This window comes from Alligator mississippiensis, chromosome 15 (genome assembly GCF_030867095.1).
Source record: "Alligator mississippiensis isolate rAllMis1 chromosome 15, rAllMis1, whole genome shotgun sequence".
In the NCBI taxonomy this organism is placed as follows: Eukaryota; Metazoa; Chordata; order Crocodylia; family Alligatoridae; genus Alligator; species Alligator mississippiensis.
This window is the reverse complement of record NC_081838.1, coordinates 32,139,834-32,164,061: the sequence shown is the minus strand read 5'-3', so window position 1 is coordinate 32,164,061 and position 24,228 is coordinate 32,139,834. Positions and strand designations below refer to the sequence as shown.

General features: G+C 47.7%; 1 protein-coding gene across 1 annotated transcript in view; it reads right to left on the bottom strand.

The window, feature by feature from the left end:
• The window catches only part of LOC132245556 (olfactory receptor 14A16-like), a 33,074-nt gene extending 14,582 nt beyond the window's left edge, over nt 1-18,492 (bottom strand). Inside the window, exon 1 of the mRNA XM_059718146.1 lies at nt 17,579-18,492. Coding sequence (XP_059574129.1) covers nt 17,579-18,492 — 914 coding nt within the window. The remainder of the gene's footprint in view (nt 1-17,578) is intronic.
• Between the last annotated feature and the right edge of the window lie 5,736 nt (nt 18,493-24,228).

Below are 24,228 nucleotides of genomic sequence, written 5' to 3'. Positions count from 1 at the left end.
AATTCAGAGGCACTCAGACGCTTTCAGGAAATGCGTATTGTAGGCACATCATCACCTCTGGTATACGTGGCCTGGCATCTTCCCTCTTGCCTTTTATGCTATGTACTTCTTGATGTATTAAATAAAAATGTCGCCGTGTCCACCCTGTTCTGCCTCAAACTCTGTGGTCTTCTTGACTTTCAGATGAATGAATTGTGGGATTAGCAAAGGATAAATGAGGTTGATAAATGCAAATCTTCAGTGCTCTGTTCCTTTGGACTCCATAAATAGCCTATCCAAAAATGGCAACAAGGAGACAGAGACAGTAGGGGATAGGGGGGACAGATTAAGATGGCTGGGACTCCTCAAAACTGCCCATAACTCTTCAGCTACCACTTCTGAGGTCAATAATTCAATTTTGATAACTATCTTTAGGAATTTCTTAACTGTATGTAAACATAGCTGTCACCTTTAATTCATTGCCCTGTGTCTCTGATAGAGGCCAGAATCAGAAAATGGACCTCTTACAAAGTGGACCATGGGCCATGGAAGGGAGTGGGCCACCTGGGCCATGGCCTGACCAGCTTTTAGCACGTTAATTTAGCTAGCTATGCAGTTAGAAGGTAGCTATAAAGTGTTAACCAGCAAGACAATCATGCATTTGGGGGGTATATAAATGAAGAAGTTGGTCAGACCATGGCCCGAGTGACTCACTCCATTCTGCAGCCTATGAACTGGACCAGTTCCTGTAGTGATGCCTTGAATACAATTGCTACAGTGATGCATACCTGAGTCTACAGAGAGCCTGAGACAATTGCCCTGGGACAAAGTGTCTCTAATATCCCCATGGGGTTTAATTTTCAGCCCCACTGACCACTGGTACCCTTCCAGCTGCATACAACTTGAGGGGGTTGGGAGAGGAGAGCAGTAGTTGGCCTTCCTTCCCAAACTAGACCTGCCATGGCTTGAGGGGTAAGGACAAGGAGACTGAACTACATCATGCGTGTCAGGGGGAACCTGATCTCAAGGGGGTTCATAGATTCATAGATGTTAGGGTCAGAAGGGACCTCAATAGTTCATCGAGTCCGACCCCCTGCATAAGCAGGAAACAGTGCTGGGTCTAGTTGACCCCAACTAGATGCTCATCTAACCTCCTCTTGAAGACCCCCAGGGTAGGGGAGAGCACCACCTCCCTTGGGAGCCCGTTCCAGACCTTGGCCACTCGAACTGTGAAGAAGTTCTTCCTAATGTCCAATCTAAATCTGCTCTCTGCTAGCTTGTGGCCATTGTTTCTTGTAACCCCCGGGGGCGCCTTAGTGAATAAATACTCACCAATTCCCTTCTGTGCCCCCATGATGAACTTATAGGCAGCCACAAGGTCGCCTCTCAACCTTCTCTTGCGCAGGCTGAAAAGGTCCAGTTTCTCTAGTCTCTCCTCGTAGGGCTTGGTCTGCAGGCCCTTGACCATATGAGTTGCCCTTCTCTGGACCCTCTCCAGGTTATCCGGATCCTTCTTGAAGTGTGGCGCCCAGAATTGCACGCAGTACTCCAACTGCGGTCTGACCAGCGCCTGATAGAGGGGAAGTATCACCTCCTTGGACCTATTCGTCATGCATCTGCTGATGCACGATAAAGTGCCATTGGCTTTTTTGATGGCTTCGTCACACTGCCAGCTCATGTTCATCTTGGAGTCCACTAGGACTCCAAGATCCCTTTCCACTTCTGTGCCACCCAGCAGGTCATTCCCTAGGCTGTAGGCGTGCTGGACATTTTTCCTCCCTAGGTGCAGCACTTTGCATTTCTCCTTGTTGAACTGATCCTGTTGTTTTCTGCCCACTTGTCCAACCTATCCAGGTCTGCCTGCAGCTGTTCCCTGCCCTCTGGCGTGTCCACTTCTCCCCATAGCTTTGTGTCATCTGCAAACTTGGACAGAGTACATTTCACTCCCTCGTCCAAGTCAATGATGAAGACATTAAAGAGTATCGGTCCAAGGACCAAGCCCTGTGGGACCCCACTGCCCACACCCTTCCAGGTCGAGACTGACCCATCCACCACGACTCTCTGGGTGCGACCCTCCAGCCAGTTCGCCACCCACTGGACTGTGCAGTCATCCACGTCACAGCCTCTTAACTTGTTTACCAGTATGGGGTGGGATACCATATCGAAACCCTTCCTGAAGTCTAAGTATACGACATCCACCCCTCCTCCTGTGTCCAGGCGTTTTGTAACCTGGTCATAGAAAGAGACTAGATTGGTCAGGCACGATCTGCCCGCCACAAACCTGTGCTGGTTTCCCCTCAGCATAATTTGCCCTGCTGGGCTCTCACAAATGTGAGCCTTGATAATTTTTTCAAAGACTTAACCAAGGATGGAGGTGAGACTGACTGGCCTATAGTTGCCCGGATCCTCCTTCCTCCCCTTTTTGAAAATGGGGACCACATTAGCCCTTTTCCAGTCCTCCAGGACTTGGCCCATGCGCCACAAGTGTTCGAATATTCCCACCAGTGGCTCTGCAATGATGTCGGCCAGTGCCTTCAGCACCCTCGGATGGAGCCCATCCGGGCCTGCCAACTTAAAGGCATCCAGTTCTTCCAAGTGACTCTGCACCACCTCAGGATCTACGCATGGAAGTCTGGCACCTTGCAGCTGCCTCTCTACAACCCCAGTGAGAGACTTGTCGTGCCCCTCGCTTAGGAACACTGAGGCAAAGAACTCGTTGAGGAGTTCAGCCTTGTCCCCCCTGTCTGTCACCAATTGTTTCTGCCCATTTAGCAGGGGTCCTGTTCCTCCCTGGGCCTTCCTTTTACTCCCTATATATCTAAAAAACAATTTCTTGTTGTCTTTTACTTGGGTTGCCATCCTCAGCTCCATGGTAGCTTTGGCCCATCTAACTGCCTCCCTACAAGCACGAGCAGAGGAGGTATATTCATCTTTAGTGATCTCACTTTGTTTCCACTTTTTATGTGCTCCCCTTTTGGCCTGTAGGCTGCCGTGGATTTCTCTGGTCAGCCATGGAAGCCTCCTGGCCCCTTTTCCTCTTTTGCCTCGCACGGGGATCGTCTTGCTTTGTGCCCAAAGGATTGTTTCCTTAAGGCACAGCCACCCTTCTTGGGCTCCCATCCCTTCAAAACTCCTACTCTGCAGTGCATCCTTGACTAATCGCCTGAGTTCATTGAAATCAGCTTTCCTAAACTCTAGCACTTTCACCCTACTAGTTACCTTACCCACTCGTCGTCTTATGTTGAATTCTATTATAAGGTGATCACTGTCTCCCAAATGGCTACCGATCTGGAGGTCCCCTACCATGTCATCCCCTGTTGCCAATACCAGATCCAGTATGGCATTCCCCCTAGTGGGATCATGTACCTCCTGTGTCAGGTGGAGGTCCTGTACACAGGTTAGAAACCTGCGTGAGCGGTGGGACTTTACTGTCTGCGTCTCCCAGCAGATGTCCGGGTAGTTTAGGTCCCCCATGACTACCGCCTCTTTAGCTTTTATGGTCTCCGAGAGTTGCCTCAGGAGCCCTGCATCTATTTCTTCCCCTTGGTGTGGGGGTCTGTAGCAGACCCCTACCACCAAATCCCTTTCTCCTTGCCCCCCATGTATCCTAACCCACAATCCTTCTACTTCCTCAACCTTGGATTCTGTCTTGATGAGGGTTGATGTATATTGCTCACTGACATAAAGTGCAACCCCCCCCCCCCGCTTTCTTCCCCGACCTGTCCTTTCTGTACAATCTATAGCCCTCAATATGTACCGCCCAGTCAGGGGATGAATCCCACCAGGTCTCTGCTAGCCCCACTAAGTCATAGGTGTTTAGTGCAAGCAGGAGCGCTAATTCATCCCACTTGTTCCCCATGCTCCTAGCATTAGTATATAGGCACTTGAGCCCTGCGACTGGTGCCTTTGCTGCCCCCCCGCTCCGAGTCCCAAGGGGCCCATTGTTTCTTACCTTCTTGTTTCTTACGTGTTCTGTAGTGCTGGTCTCCCCATGGCTTTCAGGTTTCCAATGCTCTCTTTCTTCAGGCTGGGTTGTTACTGCCTGTCCTTCAGAGGAGGACAAATGGGTAACATATCCCTCTCAAGGCCTGTCATGGCCATTTCACAGGCAATTGGGAAAGCCCTGTGCATGTCTTGGACTTGTCCATGCTGTAGTTTAATAAAACACAATGCTCCTGTTTCCAAAATCATCCTGGGAGCTACAGTGCTGAGGGCAAGGACTTGTGAGAGCAGCTGCAGATGCTGCTCTTCAGGAATGAGCAGGGATGTTCATAATGACCAGTTATGCCCTAGCTTCCAGGTCAAGAAGTTTACACCATTGAGGCAGTGTCTGATTGGAGACCTGTCGTCAGAGGTTTTGTGTCTTCCAGAGTTGTGTCCCTATGATGTAGCTGGAGAGGACACCATAGCATGAACTGGACTTGCCATCACACAGGGTCTTCTGAGTTTCCAGCATTTTTCCCAAAGACCGACAAAATTCACACCCTTTTACTCGCACCCAAAAATTGTGAACTTATTTCTGGCTGACTTTGTATGTCCAATATTACTTTGAGAACTGCCTCTGCAAAGGGTCACTGAACACACAGTTAACCTGGGGATTTGGTACACAGAGGCAAAGGAAGGAATTGGGCGACTGTGGCATTGATGCCTACACAGTCAGACAGGTCACCAATTGGCTGGAGGGCCGCACCCAGAGAATGGTGGTGGATGGGACATTTTCAACCTGGAGGGATGTGGGCAGTGGGGTCCCCCAGGGCTCAGTCCTCGAGCCTGCACTGTTCAACACCTTCATCAGCGACTTGGATGAGGGGGTGAAAAGCACCTTGTTCAAATTTGCAGACAACACTAAGATGTGGGGAGAAGTGAGCATGCTGGAAGAAAAGGGCAGGCTACAACTAGATCTGCACAGGTTTCAGAGGTGGGTGGGTGAGAACAGGATTTGTTTCAATACTGACAAGTGCAAGGTGCTGCACCTCAGGAGGAAAAACCAGCAGCAGACCTACAGGCTGGGGAACTCCCTTCTCGTCAGTGCAGAGGCAGAAAAGGATCTTGGAGTCATTATAGACTCCAAAATTAACATGGGGTGACAGCGTGAGGACGCAGTCAGGAAGGCTAATTGCACCTTGGACCTGATCGTTATGCATCTGTGGATGCATGACAAGGAGGTGATCCTCCTCCTCTATGGTCAGACTGCAGGTGGAGTATTGTGTCTAGTTCTGGGCTCCGCACTTCAGGAGGGATGTGGCCAGCATCGAGAGGGTCCAGAGGAGGGCCACTCGCATGATCGGGGGCAGCAAGGTAGGCCCTATGAGCAGAGGCTGAGGGACCTGAACTTGTTCAGCTTCCACAAGAGAAGGCTGAGAGGGGATCTGGTGGCCATCTACAAACTGGCCAAGGGGTACCAGCAGGCTATGGGAGAGTCCCTGTTCCCCTGAACACTACCGGGAGTAAGAAGGAATAACAGCCATAAGTTGACTGAGGGTAGATTCGGGCTAGATATCGGGAAGCGCTACTTCACAGTCAGGATGGCTAGGATCTGGAACCAACTTCCAAGGGAGGTAGTTCTCGCTCCTACCCTGGAGTTTGACCCCAGCTTTCTTCCCTGCCCATGGCAGTGGGTCGGACTTGATGATCTACTTCCAACCCTACCAACTATGAAACTATGAAGGAAGATGGAGAAGAACTAGGAAGTAATGGAACAGTGTCCAGGGCCAAAGTTGTGGTGGAGGAGAAGGGAGGGGGTGATGTTTGGGTAGAAGGATGCAAGGAACTAAGGGATGGGAAAGAGACTTGTGGGTAGGCACTATGCAGTGGGAGTGGGAGTTTCAAAAAGGAGAGAAATTGGGGGCAGAAAGAATTAGCCAGGAGTCTTTGGAGTATCTGAAGCTGGAACCCTATATGGAGGAAATGGATCTTGGGACATGGAAAGTGGAATCTCATTTTTGGGCCTCCCACTACACAAATGGTGTGGACAAATTAGAGACAGTCCATTGGGGGGCAACAAAAATATTAAGGGAGCTGGGGCACACGGCTTATCAGAAGAGGCTGATGGAACCAGACCTATTTAGCCTGGAGAAGAGGAGACTGAGAGGTGATTTAATAGCAGCGTTCAATTACCTGCTGAAGGGTGGGTCCAAAGAGAATGGAGCTGCACCAGGGGTGGGCAAAGTCCAGCCTGTGGGCTGGATTCAGTGCATGGTGGACTCCATTTTGCAGCAGCCCCTCTATGCATCAGTGTTGGGGGTTGTGCAAGCACAGGATTGTGGCTCTGCCCTGGCACTGGACCATGCTGCCACTGCCACAAGATCCTGGCCTCAGCACTGGAGCAGCTTCCCGCCCAGCCAACGCTGTTTTGGCTGGTCTCGAAAGAAGTCCTTTCCCCTCACTATCACAGCCCCACCCCTTCTGGTGTCTCCATGGAAGGCAGCTACAGTGACGTGGGCAGGGCCTGCTGGGAAATGGAGTCTGGCCATTGGCTGGATCCGCCCACCCCTGACAGAGACTGTTCTCAGTGGTGGCAGATGACCAGGGATCTTGGTGGGTTTGGGGTACTTTCAGAAAATTTGACATTTTTTTTTTTATCAGAGAAAACAAGGCTCCCTCAGATGACGGAGAAAGGAGCAATGGTCTCAAATTGCAGCAAAGGACATTTAAGTTGGTTATGAGGAAAAAACTTTCTCACTAGAAAGGTAGGAAAACACCAGACCAGGTTACACCTGCAAGAGAGTGGGGTGGAGATAGTGGCATGTCAACCAGAGGCAGGCCCTGCCTTCACTCTCCTGCTCCCTGCCCAGCTCCCCAGTGTCCCCTACCCACCTGGGGCCTCCAGCCATACCTCACCTTGTCCCCGCATAGTTTGAGGGATGGGGTGCTGCACACAGCTGTAGGAAATCCTGGATGCACCCTTGGATGTGCCCATTTCTCTCGTGACTTCTGTACTACGCTCTGTGTCTTTACTGATATAACCAACTTGTAGCACCATAGTCTCCATGATAACATGATTAATCCATGCTGCCGAGGTCATTATGAAAGCCGAGGTCATTTTTCCACTGTAAAAATCTAGGAATTTTATACACAAGAAGTATTCAATTATTCCTTGCATAGCCCCAGCTATAAATTAGCAACTATTTTGGCCAACAGTTCCTATCCAACTCCTTCCATCACCATTCAAACCAGCTCCCACACCTGCACCTTCAATACCCCTTTAGCCCCGCCCCAGTGATAGCCTTACCCCAAGCTCACAGCACCATATAGTTGGGTAGCCCCACCATTGCCAATTCAACTCTCAGCATGTAACACCCCTCCAGCCCATCTAGATTCAACCCAATCCCACTTGTCAGAACCCCAGTCGGGCACTTGCCCCCTACACTAGACACCTGCAGAGCTCTAGTCACCAGCATTGTGCTCTGGAATAAAAAGCAAATATTCTGTACAGAAGTGCCAGATAGAAAAATGATAGCAAGATATTGTAGAGAGGTCTCTGTACACATCACAGGGTTTAATCTTCATTGAATTAAATAGGTTTATAAAATTTAAATTGGTTTATATTGGAGCATCACATTAGTGTTTGCAAGCACTGGGGTTTTGAAAAAATTAAACCAGGTCCCTGGATGCTGCCCTAGGAGAGTGAGATGGTCCTGTGCTGCCCACGCCGCCACCCAGGGCCCCCAGCCCATTCCCTACCATGGAGCTGTGGGAGCAGGGATCTGGCCTATGGAACAAAAAACAAACAAAAAAGCAGAAACAATTCAAAAGCTGCAGTAATTCAAAGGGGTGAACTACAAAAAAGTCACAGCACCATCTGGTGGACAAAAAAAAGCTTATTTCATGTCTCTGAGTGCCTTTCTGTTTGCAGTCCACTGTTTTGATCCACGACTTATTAGTGATTCATTTTAAATAATAACTAGCAAATTGTCCACCAAGAGTGATGGGGCAAGGGGGGCCAGTGGGAATGGATCCCCCATCCAGCCCTGTCCCCCTCCCCCCCCCCTGCATCCTCACTCTCCACACTTTGGGTCCGAGCCCACTCACCCACTTTGGGTCTGGCCCCGCCCCACCCTTCCCATTTGGGTCTGATCCCACCCCGTCTCCCCACCTCACCCCATTAGGGTCCAACCCTGCCCTACTCCCCTCATCTTGGTTTGGGTCCAACCTAGTTTCCCCCCTCCTCCCTGGATTGAGTTAGACCCCCCCGTGTTCCACCTCCAGTTTGTATCTGACCCAGCCCTACCCTCCTCCACCCCACTTGGGTCCAAACTTGCCCCCCGCCCCACCATTCAGGTCTGACACTGTTTCCCCTCCCCCAATTTGGGTCCAACCCTGTAACCCACCCCTCCCCTTCCCCCCTTCTTCAGGTCTGACCCCACACTATCCCCTCCCTCCCACCCCCTTTGGGTCTAACCTTGCCCCACCTCTCCCCTAGTTTGGGTCCAACCCCATCCTGCCCCCTCCCTACCGCCCCCTTCAAGTCTGACCCTGCTACCCCTCTCCCCAAGTTTGAGTCTGACCCTGCTCCCCGCCTCCCCTGCCTGGTTCAGGTCCAACACCACTATGACAGAGGGACTTCCACTTTTCCTCAGCTGGCCCCACCATTTCTAAAGGGCTCATGTCAATTGATTATTTTTTTTTGCCTCTGTGGAGGTGGGGTGGGGGGAGCCACCACACCAGGGGCTGCAGGAGAAGGTAGCACAGCAAAGGGGCTCTTATTTTAACTCAGCTGGCCCTGCCCCCAGCCGCCCAGCCCTCCCAGCCAATCAGCACATGCGCAGTAGGCCAAAAGCTTTTCAGACAGACAGAAAGACTAAGCCTTTTATTATATTAGAATTATAAAGTCAAAGGGTTAGAAGGTGCCTCCAGGGTCATGTGGTCTAACCCCCTGTACAAATGCAGGAATGTCACTCCTGAACCATCCCTGATGAGTGCCTATCCAGCCTTTTTTTGAAAACCTCCAATGGTGGAGACTGCACAACTTCCCCTGGAAGTCTATTCCACTTCCACGCTATTCTAAAAGCAAGGATGCTTTCCCCCCAAATTCTAATCTATATCTACTTGGCTGTAATCTGAAGCTAGATATCCTTCCCTATGTAGCAAGGGAGAATAGTTGTTCACCCTCTTCTTCATGGCACATTTTCAGATATATGAAAACTGTTATGATCTGCCCCTTAATTGACTTTTCTGCAAGCTAAATATGCCTAGTTCTCTTAACCTCTCCCTGCATGACTCACCTTCCAGCCCTTTAGCATTTTTTCACCAGTCTCTGAACTTCTCTAACTTCTCCATATTCCTCCTTAAAATGCAGAGCCCAGACCTACACAAAATAGTTTAGATGAAGCCTAACCAGCACCATGTAGAGTGGAAACCATTGTGGCAGCTCCAAACTGCATTCAGTTTTTTGTAGCTACATCACATTGCTGCCTCATGTTGAGTCTGTGATCCACCAGAGTCCCTGGATCCTGTTCAACACTACTGCTACCCAGGCATTTATAACCCGACCTGTATTTTGGCTTTTGATTATTCTTTGCTAGGTGCAGCACCTTGTATTTATTTCTTTACAATTCACCCTCTTATTTTCAGCCCATTTTCCCAATCTATCCATATCTATTCTTATCCTATAAAGTGTTTGTGGTTCATCCCGCTTTCATCTCATCAGGATATTTACGTATATATTCTGTCTCCAAATAATTGAGTAAAATCAATTCTACAATTCTTCATAATTTGGGGACTTGGATCAGGGGTTCTCAATCCCGGGGTTGTGGCTGCCAGTCTACAGCATGGTCGGCTGCCGGACCAGAGGTAGCCGCAGACCAGCAAACCATGGTCCCCCCCAGAGGTCCCTTCCAATGATAATTACTATGACTTTCTTTCATTTGATGACCTTGCAATTGGTGGGATTTATTTTAGGTGGGACAAAGAAACATGAAATGATGTATAAAATAATACTTTTCCACTTCAACATTTAGACCACCACCCTCCTTTTTATAAGAAAGAATGATGGACCTATTATTTCTGGAGTAGTTTCCTCAAAACCTATGCAGTACTTTCCCAAAAGAAGCTTGAATCTCCTTGTTCCTCATGCTGTGGATGACCGGATTCATTAGTGGAGGCACCACAGAATATAGAACAGATGCCAGGAGATCCAGAGGGGATGGGAAGTCATGGATGGGCTTTGTGTAGGCAATGACAGCAGTTGAAAAAAGCAGGGAGACCACAGTAAGGTGAGGAATGCAGGTGGAGAAGGCTTTCTGTTGACCCTGCTCAGAGGGGATTCTCCACACTGCGGTGAAGATCTGAACATACGACACAACGATGAAAAAAAAAATAGCTTAAAACTAAAAAAACACTAAAGGCAAAAGCTACCAGCTCTCTGTGGTATGTGCCAGAACAGGAGAGCTTGAGCAGCTGGGGCACTTCACAGAAGAACTGGTTGATGGTATTTGAGAAGCAGAAGGGTATGGTAAAAGTGTTCCCAGTGTGCAGTGCACAGTTGATAACACTAGCAGCCCAAGCACAGGCAGCCATCTGGATGCAAGCTCTCCTGTTCATTATTATCCCATAATGCAGTGGTTTGCAGATGGCAACATATCGGTCATATGCCATAACCGTGAGAAGGCATACATTTGCTCCCAAGAACCAGAAGAGACAAAACACTTGGGCAATACATCCAGAATAGGAGATCACCCTGGTGTTCAATAGGGAATTAGACATAGATTTGGGCACGGTCACTGAGATGGAGCCAAGGTCCACAATGGACAAATTATCAAGAAAAAGAACATGGGGGAATGAAGTTCATAGTTAAGAGTCACAGTTGTGATGATGAGGAGGTCCCTACCAGGGTTGCCAAGTATGCTGCTAGAAAGATAACGAAGTGTAAAATCTGGAGCTCCCAAATATCAGAAAAGCCCAGGAGGAGGAACTCAGTCACAGTGGTTTGGTTGGACATTTTCTGTACAGTGTGCAAGGTCTGTGAAGGAAGGACAAGGGTAATGGCCAGAATCAGAGTTACAAATAAACAGAAGGGAATCTCACATCAGACACAGCTCGTGAACAAACTGCCAGTACTGTCTGTCTTTAAGTGCTGTAAAATTGTCAGTGGAAAGCATTCTTGCTGAGAATATGGTTTTTTGAGTATAAAGGAATTCCAGAAAAGTCCTTATCTGTGGGCATGCATATATATATATATATATATATATATATATGGATGCAATCAATGAGGCGGGATTGTAATTCTGGTGTTTCTGGGCAGGACTGAATCTCTGCCATGGGGCTTAGAATTTAAGCCTGGAAAAGAGTTTCTTATAAAAATGTCTTCTGCTAAACACATACTTTTCCACAATACGTGTCTTTTCTTCAAAACCATAATTTTATGGAGAAGAACTATCAATACTGTGGTGGAGGGATAATTTGGTGTAAAAGTGCAGCCTCCAGGAGCTTTTGATTGAAAAATCTCAAGTTGCCGAAACACTACAAATCTGAACTTTCTACCAAGAACCCATACATTTCAAAGGGAGCTGTTTTCTTTCCTTTCTTCCCTTTTTTCCTTTGACCAGCTAAGGAATTTTGAATACCTCACTATTATGATGCTGAGAGCTTTCCAGCTGAATGTCATTTTCAGGTTCTTCAATACCCCACACACCACCCTTCTTACCAACCACCTGTATTTCATTGTAATTAAAAGCTTACTGCAGCATTCTTTGAGAAGTTTTTCTCAGCTTACAATAGATCCTCCAGATTCTTTGCTTATTCTCCCTCTACTGATCTATCTAATTTCTGCACACATCCCTCTTCTTACCAACCACTCACAGTTAATTTGAATAATAAACTTACAGCAATGTGAAATTTTTCTCAGCTTGTGATCTCATCCTCCAGTGCCAGGTGTCTTTGCTTATTTTCCCTCTACTGATCTATCCAATTTCCCTGTTCCCTGCCACTACCAAATCTTCACAAGTCAAAATATCTTAGCAGGAGCTATCTCCACTCCAAGATTGAACTGACAGAAGTAGATCCAAACCAGTTTCTCTCTGCAGATGACAATGAACTTTACTGGTTTGGAAGAATTGATGCTGCGGGAAGGTGATTTATCCACATTTCTCTTCTTAGGACTTCTGGGACTTACTACCTAGAACCCAGCTTACCTCTGAAGCACAGAATCAGAAACAAGCCTTCCTGGATTCATGTATTTTAAAGCAAAAAAGTTATGTTTTGATTCTTTAGTTTGATCATCTTTTATCTATTGTTTCCCACTTCTGGGCCAGGATATCGATCATCTGCGGTAAGCCTGTGTGAAGTGGCTAGGATTTGCTTTGGATTCGGATTCAGACAATTCTGGGGACAATGATTCTATTCAGTGAATCAAATCACTGTCCTGAATCAAATTGAACAGGCCCGATCCCCAGCCTGCTCTCCCAGCCTCGTCAGTGGCCGCCCCACCTGTCCCATGGTCCTGGCACCTTAAAAAATAAAAATAAAAAATCAAAACGCCACATACTCATGGGCTCCTGCCAGGCAGGGAGTGATCCCCACTACCCCCCACTACCCTACACTGGGGGGGGGCGGGGTAGCTCTGCCATGAGCCCCAAGAGGCTACTGCAGCTGCTGCAGCATCCAGTAAGTGCAGGGCTTTTTTTTTTTTTTTTTAAGTGTAGGTTAACCTCAAGGCTACTGTGCATTAAAAAAAAAAAAGGGCTCAGTGGATGCATTTACACAAGACACTACTGCACAGTGGTTACTGCATGTTTATTTAGTACTTGTATAAGTTAAGTATTAAATAAATGTGCAGAAACCACAGTTACTACTCAGTAGCACCAGCAAACTCCTTTATGTGGTGTTACTTTGCAGTAGCCTGATACTACTGTAACCTTTGCCAGTGAACTAGGCCAGGTGATATGCCAGATTTGAGATCCTTAAAGTGCTAGTAGCCCTGGGACCTCCCTCAGGCAGATCTGCTGATCAGGGTGTCCCTGGGAGGGGAGTGGCCCTCACACTCACCGCCCACGCATTTACTCCAAGCCCAATCACGCATTTACTCCAAGCCCAATGAACAGATGCCTTTCTTTATTATATGTATCACTATATACAGGAAGAGAAAGAGATTAATAAAAAAAAGCATAAATACATATATATATTATCAATAGAGAATAATAAAACCAATCATTTGAATACAATCTAGCAATGTAGTCATAACTGAATCATTCTAACACAGGGGTTTGTTCCCTTAAAGTAGACTCCCACACTGATTACACTCACCTGGTCATATCCTTTTGGTAAAAAAAACACCAACAGTTTCCTTTTAGAATTAAACCTCCCCTCTCATTGTAATAAATATCAACACAGTTATTGCTAGGATCCGCCACTAGATGGTGTGAACACAGTGCCTGTCATTCTTGAGGCTCTGAACCCTCTCCATCAGGCTGGCCGGGGCACCAAACCTCTGGGCAGATGGTACAGGTGAAAGGTTTCCTCTTATCTCTTCTGTAAATAAAATGCCTGCAAATGCTACAGGGTTAAATGTCTCCTCACTGTGCTCACAGTCTGGCACAGGGGTTCCCCTCCCCTGGCAGGTCCTTTGTTCCTGCAGCCCTGAGCCCTTCTGGCTCAGACTGGCCTCCCTCCTGCAGGCAGTGGCGATGCGTAGGGGTGCAACCCCTGACAGGGCGTGCTCCCCGCTTAGATGACGGGCAGGCAGGAGCGCCAGTGCATGCCCTGTGAGTGCCAGCCAGGGAGTGGGAGCACTGAATGAAGCACCGTGGCTACTTCTGGGAGCACTGTGGCCACTTCCAGGAGCTGCTTCCCAGTCAATGCCATTGGCTGTGGGGGAACACCCACCCAGTTAGCAATATTGGCTGCGAGGGGACCCCCACCCCATGCAATGACTGACAGGTCACTGGGGGGGGAATGTTCCTCCCCTGACTAAGGTGGCACCAGTCACCGATGCCTGTGGGGGACTGACCTGGCAGCTCCCAAACAGCCTACCAGCTGAGACTGGCCATTCCCTTTCCCTCTTCTCCTGGGGACACCTGTGTCTAGAAGCTGCACAGCTCCATGCTTGGTGAGGAGATTAGCTCCTGTTGGTCCTATACAGGCTCTTCCTTGTCCTGATGTCAGATCCCAGAGCAAGTCTCAGTGCCCGTTCCAGTGGGGGGCTGGGGGGCTGCAGCTCTGCCCCTCTCTCTCTTAAAGCTGGAATTCGATCCTCTTCTCCTCCTTTCCCACATTATGGGTGCTTTAAAGCACAAGCACAGCCAATCAGAGCCCTCAGTTTGCAGTGAGGGCTCTGATTAGATGGTAAATGGTCCAATAAAAAGCATGCACAGTTCATAGTGTATTTTCCTGATTGGAAAAGCCATGGCACCCAGTGCAGTATTTTGCAGACTTTCTGTAGAAGGTACCAAACACGGCACGTCAACTGAGCTTGCAGCCCAGTGAGCTGTGCAGCTGTTACACACCTGGGCAGGTGCAGTTCAGAAAAAAATATGGCAAAATATTTTTGCATGGTAAAAACTATCAGGCCACTAACCTGCACCTGGGTATGTGTATACATGTGCACCTGCAACAGGAGCAAATCTGCTCCCAGAGTGCAGGGCTGTTCCAACCTACCTGCCCTGCTTTGCCCTGCTGCAGCAGCCAGAGGAAGCTGCAGGCTTCCCCAGTGCCAGCCCTGGGATGGCAGGGGGTATAGGGGTCAGGCCTGCGTTTTGGAGAGATGCAGGAACTGTCCTGAAGTGGGGGACAGCTCCCAGCTGCATGGATCTTGGGATCCTAGGCCCTCTGACACCTTATGCCCAAGAGTGAGGCTAGCAGCAGCGGAACTGCAGGGAGAAGATGCGAGGGGGTAAGAAGCTGGACAACACATACACCTTGTACTGCATGGCACTTGAACAAGGCAGGGAATGGCTGGCGGCTACACACTGTGTACTTATACCCAGTGGGGGGGGGGTAAGAAGCTAAACAACATATACACCCTCATGTCTCCCCTCTCCCTGGTCCAGACAGTGCTTAACATCCTCCCAGCCCCCCTTCTTCCCACCCTCCCACCCCCGGCACAAGACATCACCCCAAGCCAGCACCATCGAGCTGGACTGTAACCCTGGTCTCCACACAGGAATCATGGACAGGTCCCCCACACCTCACCCCCTGTTGTCTGTGGCCCCCCACTGCCTAGGATGACTGCAAGCAAATCGCTAATCTAATGCCATCTACTCTAATTCTGCACCCAGGAACAAGAAACTCCAGCAAGAACTGTGATGGAGTTCATTCGGCTGTGCTAATTTCATGAACAGATGCACCCAAGGAACAGTGTTGTTGTATTAGGATGAAAGCATTGGAGGAAGCAATACTCTCCCTTCCAGTCCTAGGATCCTATGAATATTTTGAAACAGGCAAGTGAGTTTGAGACCTTCAAGCTCATTTAAAGTAAGCACCTAACTTACTTTCGGGTTATTATTTTTTTTTTTTTTAAAGCATCAACTTGTTTAAGCAGTGGTGACCAGATAACTATGGCCCTCAATTTTTTGTCCCAGTGATATGGTAACCCTCCTTTACTGTAATCAAAACACAGTATCCAGGCTGGGAGTTAATGAGATGGCTGTTTCCAAACCAGTCAAATGTAGTTAGGCACCCGACAATGCTAGAGTACTTTTCAACATCCTAGCCTCTGAACACCGGACCTCAAGGCTTTGGTGGAAAATGATGTGCTCTAACATACAGATCAATGAGAATCTGCTCTTCAATGGTATGCTGTCCTCAGCCTTGAACCATTCCTTTTGCCATTTGAAAACAAAAACAAAAAAACCCTGTTTCTGTATCAGAAATAAGAATGTTGACATAACCAAATCTACATGAATGTTCTCCTTGGGTATCCTCTTCCTTCTAGTGCAAAAAAGGCTTGTTTCATGCTTACTGTGGGCCCAAACTGACTGAGCTTCCTAATGTGTGTAGTTCTCATCCTTGCCCTGAAATCTTGCAGTCAGAGCCTGAAGGAAAAAAAGATGACTTGGGAGATATGGGCAAGGAAGCATGTTGTCATATGGAAAGAGGAAGCACTTTGCCGTACCGAGGTTTAGATAGAATATAGCTGTGTTCAAAACTTAATGACGGTAGTTAATATATGGGCTAATTCCCCAAGTTTAATGTGATGAGTAGCAAAGCTGATCAGGAAATTTCCCTTAAAACACTTTTTCTTTGGAAAGTGCTGTGTTAGTATAACCGGAGAAGTTCACAAAACCTTAGTCACGTCAACTTGAGTTCCAGCTGTTCACACATGCATGAATGACTAGGAGGACCAGTACCATCTGTCTGTCTACCCTCCAAAAGGAAAAAGAAAATAAAAGAGATTGTGTAATAAGACATGGAGTAATCCGACTGTCTCATTGTCCATTCACGTGCAGTTGACTGTTTTAATCTACTATATAGTCATGATGCTATTACAATGATAATCTTAATAAATTCTTAGGGTTACAAGGGGCCTCAAGGATCATGTGGTCCATCCCCTACACAAATGCAAGACTGTTATTCCTAAATCATCCATGACCGATGACTATGCTCATCTTGAAAACCTGAAATGAAGGAAACTCCACAATGTCCCTGGGCAGTGTACTCCCCATCCTCACTGATCTAGAAACAAGGGTGCTTTTCCCCCTGAAATCTAATCTAAATCTACTTCACTGTCATATGAAGCCTGAAGTCCTTCCCTATTCAACAAGGGAGAACAATTGTTCACCCTCTTCTTCATGGCAGTTTTTCAGCTTTTTCAAGACTGCTATGATCTGCCTTTTAATTACCTTTTCTGCAAGTTAAATATGCCTAGTTCTCTCCATCTCTCCTTAACATGGCTTGTCTTCCAATCATTTATCATTTTTGTCACCTATCTCTGAACTTTTTTAACTTCTTCATATTCCTTCTTAAAGTGTGAAGCCCAGAAATTCACACAGTAGTCTAGGTGAAGCCAAACTAGCACCATGTGGAGTGGTACTATCACCTCCTATGTTTTACATCTTAGTAAGCTTGCTGGTTCATGTTGAGTCTGGGATCCACCTTTTCAACAATGATACCACCCAGGCATTTATACTCAAGCTGTATTTGTGCTTTTGATTATGCTCCCCTATGTGCAGCAACTTGCATTTGTTTCTTGGCCTTCGTCTTATTGTTTCAAGCCCAGCTTCCCAATCTATCCGCATCCAACTGAACTCTATCCCTGTCCCCTAAAGTGCTTGCACTTCATTCCAGTTTCACATCATCTGGAGATTTGCCTATATATTCTGTCATCCGAATAATTGATTACACCAATTAGTAAACAAAAGACTTTAATTCTTCATTATCTTGCAATTGGGGGATATATTTTAGATGGTGCAAAGACAGTAAAATTGATGCATGAAACATTACTTTCCCACTTCAAAAGTGTCAACCAAAATGATAAAAGCCAAGTCTTTGACCTTACAAAGTTAAAGAATTAACCCACCACCTTCATTTTTAATATGTAAGATTCACACAATACTATGAAAAAAACAATCAAACCCTAATTTCATGTGTAAATTAGAAAAGAAAAATATACAAAAAGGAAAGTCATGAAAGAAAGATGGACATATTGTTCCTGGAGATGATCAGCCTGTGGAGCAGTTTCCTCAGGGCAGCTTGGATCTCCTTGTTCCTCATGCTGTAGATGACTGGATTCATCAATGGAGGCACCACAGAATACAGAACAGCTGCCAGGAGATCCACAGGGGACGGGGAGTCAGAGATGGGCTTCAAGTAGGCAATGCCACCAGTGGAAAGAAACAGGGAGACCACGATAAGGTGAGGAATGCAGGTGGAGAAGGCTTTCTGCCGGCCCTGCTCCGAGGGGATTCTCCAAACTGCGGTGAAGATCTGAACATACGACACAATGATGAAAACAAAACAGCCTAAAGCTAAACACACACTGAAGGCAAGAGCTGCCAGCTCTCTACAGTATGCATCAGAGCAGGAAAGCTTGAGCAGCTGGGGTATTTCACAGAAGAACTGGTTGATGGTATTAGAGTGGCAGAAGGGTAGACTAAAGGTGTTCCCCGTGTGCAGTGCAGAGTAGATGACACCAGCAGCCCAAGCACAGGCAGCCATCCAGATACAGGCTGTCCTGTTTATTATTATCTCATAATGCAGTGGCTTGCAGATGGCAATGTACCGGTCATATGCCATGATGGTAAGGAAGGCAACATCAGCTGCACAGTAAAGTGAGAAGAGAAAGACCTGGGACACACATCCAGCATAGGATATCTGCCTGGTGTTCAATAAAGAGTTAAAAATGGATTTGGGCATGGTCACTGAGATGGAGCCAAGGTCAAGGATGGAGAAATTTACCAAAAAACAGTACATGGGGCTCTGGAGGTGATGGTCCATAGTTACAACAGTGATAACAAGGAGGTTCCCCACCAGCGCTGCCAGGTATGCTGCAAGAAAGATGACAAAGTGTAAGATCTGCAGCTCCCGAGTGTCAGAGAAGCCCAGGAGGAGGAACTCGGTTACAGTGGTGCAGTTGGGCATCTTCCTTCCCAGGGCACTGTGCAAGTCCTGGGTATAATAAAACAAGGGCCATGGTAAGGAGGAGAGTAACAAACTCAGTGGCTTTGATATTCCCATTAATAATGTCTCCAAATTTCATGCTAAGAATGGAAATATTCCATTTTTTGCCCCATGGAAAATTCGATTTTAATAAATTATTTTTCCCTGGCAAGATCCTACATAAAATACATTATTTTGATATTTCATTTGGAAAATGAAGGAAATGCTAGCTTAGTCACAACTGAGGATTTTTTTTCTTTGCTTTAAATCTGAAAGTCTATTGTTTTCAATAGATCTCACCTAGAAAATGTATACTGGAAACAAATATATGTGAAATAAAAGATATTATATAAAAAAGATTAATTTCTTAGAGGTCCCAATCTCACCCCTCCCCTCTTCCCACCCCACTCCCAATATGTTTTATAACATTATCTGAATTAATAGCAAAAACCTTGAAAATGTCTTAATTCACTCTTGTAGGTTTGAGTCTATCATACATAAAATACAGTATGATTTGTGTAGCCAGGTTTTCCAACTTTTAATGTTTTAAAATCTCCTCTTCATCTTACTAAGAGAGAACACATTACCAATGCAGCAAACTCACTGAAATTGTTTTTGTGGATGTTTCCTTATCTCTTGTGTCATTCAGGCTTCCCCTGCCGAGATCCTTTGCTCTTGTCCTGTTGATCTCTCAGATCTCCTCTGCACCAACCACTAGTCTAGATCCCCAAAAGCACAGATAACTCAGAGGTCTTTCTCTGCTCCCTCTGTCACTGAACGACTGGAGTAGATCCAACCAGGTTTCTGGGTGCGCAGCTGACCTCAACCCCATCTTGTAGAAAAGGAGTGAAGCAAGACGGCAATTTTTCAGTAGTTTTCTTCCAAAGGCTCATGGGACTCATTCCCTGGAGTCCTGCACAGCTCAGAAGGAAAGCCCAGATGTAAACAGTCTGAGCTGTACAGATGTTAGCAGAACAACAGAGCTGTGCTCTGGTTTAATCTCCCTCGCAACACAAGTCATGGGATCTCCGAGAAGGCCCTGAGCTTCTCTATCTGGCTCTCTTGTCCCAGTTAGCCATCCCGGGCACCTTAGCATGCAGGGAGGCACCAAGTTGCATTTGGGTTAGTTCCTATGTAGTTTTGCATGAGAAAATAACCTGAGAATAAAAGTCAGGTTGTAAGGTGCAAAAAAAATTACTTTAAATATAATTAATATATTCCATAACTCAGACAAACAAGCTCCGTAGCAAGACATCACATTGACAAAATATTAGCTCAGCAATCATTAGTAGGGTCCTGGATCTGTATCTACTGTCATGAATATGACAGCCCCTCTGACCATTTTCCCTTGAGTCGTATACATCCCAGGTCCCAGCTCCCCTCATTTCTTACACCATCAGCTTCCCTTAAGCCCAGGGATGTCATACACAGAAGGACCCCATCTGCCAGATTAACCCCACAGGGGTGGTCTAGTGGAGGCAGTGCATGCAACGTGATTTGTGGACTGGCTACATCTGGTGCTTGCACCACGTGTACAGCTCTTGCCCTGCACACCGCACACAACACAACCTGGCCCCAGCACTGTGCACAACATAAGATGTGAGGGGCCAGCCTGCGGCACATGTTATTCACAGCAGGTCACTGGGGGTGTGTACTGCTTGTGGCATCGGTGATACGTAGTGGGTGTACGTGGGTGCATGTGCACTCCCTGAGACTGGTGGTGCACCCCCGGAAAAAAGCAGCACTGGCATGTGTGAACATTTGCCACTTCCCAGTGCACCCCCCCCCCCGACATGCTGCCAACACTGCCGATGGCATCTGTGGATGGTTGCTGATCGCTGTTGGCCACTGCCAACACAGCTGGTGGTGTCTGTGGGTGGTTGTTGACTGCCTGTTGATGCTCACCACTCCCTCCCACCCCTCCCTCCACTGCTGACATTACCATGCCTACCTGCGGGAGAACCCCAACTGCTGCTGTTGCCGTGCCCTGCCAGCTTCCAGGGGCATGCATCATTCATGGCATGTGACATTTGCAGCAGGCTAGGTGTGTCTATATGAGATGCTAGGTCACTGTAGCAATGAGCTATGGTGATGTTGTTCATCGCTGTGGCAACATAGCATTGGCGGGCACTAACCATGATGCCGACGCTACTGTGCAGTACCAATGAGCTACTGAGCATTACCTCATTGCTACTGTGTAGTAGGGTTTGAAATGACCCATGCGCATTCGGGACTGCGCAGTCCTGGAAGGTACATTCATAGATTATAGAGTCAAAAGGGACCCAATGGATCATCGTGTCCAACCCCTTGCCCCTGGCAGGGAATAGGACCAAGGTCAGATGACCCCAGCCAAGTGATTGTCAAGCCTCTTCTTGAAGACCTCCAAGGTATGTGATAGGACCACCTCTCTTGGAAGCCCATTCCAGACTCTGGCCACCCTTAGTGTAAAAAATGTCTTCCTAATGTGTAACCTAAATCTACTCTCCACTAGTTTGTACCCATTATTCCTAGTTACTCCCTGGGGCACTGTGGTACACAGCGCATCCCCAATACCCTTCTGTTCTCCCCTGATAAATTTATAGTTGGCTACAAGGTCACCCCTAAACTTTCTTTTGTATAGACTGAAAAGATCCAGATCTCTCATCCTCTCCTCGTAGGGTCTTTCACGGAGACCACTAATCATGTGAGTGGCCTCCTCTGAACCCTCTCCAGATTCTCCATGTCCCTCTTGAAGTGCGGCGCCCAAAACTGGACACAGTACTCCAACTGTGGCCTGACCAGTGCTGCATAGAGGGGGAGCATCACCTCCCTCGATCTGTTGGTCATGCATCTGCTAATAAGTCACAAGGTGTGATTGGCTTTGTTGATGGCCTCATTGCACTGCCGGCTCATGTTCATCTTGGAGCCAGCTATGACTCCAAGATTTCTCTCAGCCTCTGAGCTGCTGAGGAGGACATCCCCCAATCTGTAGGTGTGCTGAGGAGTCCTTCTTCCTAGGTGGAGTACCTTACATGTATCTTTGTTGAATTGCATCCTATTTAATTCCGCCCATTGATCCAACCTGTCCAGGTCTGCCTGTAACTGCTCCCTGCCCTCTGATGTATTCACTTTGCCCCATAATTTAGTATCATCCGTGAACTTGGAGACGGTGCTCACCACACCCTCATCCAAATCACTGATGAAGATATTAAATAACACCGTCCAAGGACCAAACCCTGTGGGACACCACTGCCCACCTCCTTAAAGGCCGAGAATGACCCGTCAACCACCGCTCTTTGGGTCTGGCCCCTAAGCCAGTTGGCCACCCACCTGACCATGTAAGCATCCACTCCACAGCCCATTAGCTTCCCTATGAGAATAGGATGTGAAAATGTGTTGAAGGCCTTCCTAAAATCCAGGTAGATAACATCAACGTGATCATAAAAGGCTATAAGGTTTGTCAGGCAGGATCTACCTGTGACGAACCTATGCTGGTTTCCTTTCAGCATCGTTTCCCCTGATGGGCCTCCACAAATACGCTCTTTGATTATTTTTTCTAGTATTTTCCCAGGGATAGAGGTAAGACTGACTGGCCTAAAGTTATCCGGCTCATCCCTTCTCCCCTTCTTAGAAATGGGAACCATGTTGGCTTTTTTCCAGTCCTCAGGGACCTGGCCAGAGCACCCTCAGAGCTCAAACAGCCATACCAGCGGCTCAGCTATGACACTGGCCAATTCCTTCAGCACCCGTGGATGGAGGTCATCTGGGCCGGCTGACTTGTACCCATCCAGCCCTTCCAAGTGCTCTTTAACAAAGTCAGTGCTAACCTTTGGTGGTCTGGTGCCTTTTGGATATCTGTTTATGCTCCAAGTGGGGAGATTGTCTTGGTCAGTATTAAGGAATACTGAAGTGAAGAAATCATTGAAGAGCTCTGCCTTTTTGTCTGCGTCAACCACCAACTGACCTGATTTGTCCTGCAGGGGTCCTATGCTACTCTGCACCTTCCTTTTGCTCACTATGTATCTGTAGAAGGACTTTTTATTGTCCTTGATTGTTGTAGCCAGCCTAAGCTCCAGTCCTGCCTTGGCCTGCCTGACTCCCTGCAATAGTGCTCCAGGGTGCTGTATGCCTCCTTGGTGCCTGCCCCCTGCTTCCACTGCCTATATATCTTTCTTTGCCCCCAGTCTTTCCTTAAGCTCCCTGTTAAGCCAAGGGGGCTTTTTTATCCCCTTAGGCCCTTTCCTGTATAAGGGGATAGACTCCTTTTGTACCCCAAGGATCGCTCCCTTGAGAAACTTCCAACCCTCTTGGACCCCGTTTAGCCCGATGCTCTTGAGTTCGGCCACCTCACTAACTAGGTTCCTAAGTTTACTAAATTTGGCCCTTCTGAAGTCTAAAACTTTAGCATCACTGGTTATTTTATTCACCCTTCACTGGATAGTGAACTCTACCAAGTGGTGGTCACTATCACCCAGGTTATTGTGTATCCGCAGGTCCCCCATGAGATCATCCCATGTTGCTAAAACCAGGTCTAGCAAGGAGCTACCCCTGGTGGGAGTGGACACCATCTGGGTTAGGTGGAGGTCCTGCACACAGTGTAAGAACTTCCTTGAGAGGCTTGTTTTGGCCGCCTGTTCTTCCCAGCAGATGTCCTGGTAATTTAGGTCCCCTGTGACCACTGCCTCCCTCGCCTGTATGGCATCTGAAAGCTGCTTGGGGAATACCTCATCTAGCTCATTATCCTGTGAGGAGGTCTGTAGTAGACCCCCACTACCAAGTCCTTTTCCCCTGGCCCTGCCTGGATCCTGACCCACAATGCCTCAGTATTCCCCTCCTCCACTCCTGCCTTGATGACGGCAGATGTGAACTGCTCCTTAACATAGAGAGCTATACCCCCGCCTTTTTCCCCGCTCTGTCTCATCTATACAACCTGTAGCCCTCAATGCCTACCACCCAGTCATTTGTAGAATCCCACCATGCTTCAGTTGAGTCAACTACGTCATACTGTGTGCTGGCAAGCAGGAGCGCGAGTTCCTCTTGCTTGTTCCTCATACTTCTGTCATTTGTGTAAAGATATTTTAGTTCCCCAGTGGATGCTGTTGGTGTCCCTTTGCCTTGATGGTGTGTGTTCCCCTTAGTGCTGACCTGGTTAGGTCCAGTGCCTTGTTTGTGGCTTTCCAACCCTGGGTTCTCATCAACCACCAGTTCCCCATCCCCCGTTGAACCTACTTTAAAGCTCTTTGGAGGAAATCAGCCAACCTGTGGGAGAACAGATGCTTACCTCTAGGAGAGAGATTAAAATTGTCCCATCCTAGGAAGCCTTCTCCCTGGAAGTGCTGGTCGTGGATGCAGAATCTGAATCCCTCCTGAAGACACCATCTCTGGAGCCGCCAGTTGACTTCCCTGATGCAGGCATCCTGGCGCTTTCGGCTGCTGCCAACTGGAAGGATGGAGGAGAATAGCACCTGTGCCCCTGACTTCCTGAGCCTGACCCCCAGCTCACGGAAGTCCTTCATAATGCAGTCAGGACTCCTCCCAGCCACATCATTAGTGCCCACATGGACAAGAACCATGGGGTAGTAGTCGGAGGGCTTGATGAGTTAAGGAACCCTTGCAGTGATGTCACTAATCTTAACTTCAGGCATGCAGGAGACCTCTCTCATCATGAGATCTGTTTGGCAGATCGGCCCTTCCGTGCCCCTCAGAATTGAGTCACCCACTAAAATAACTCGGCGTTTC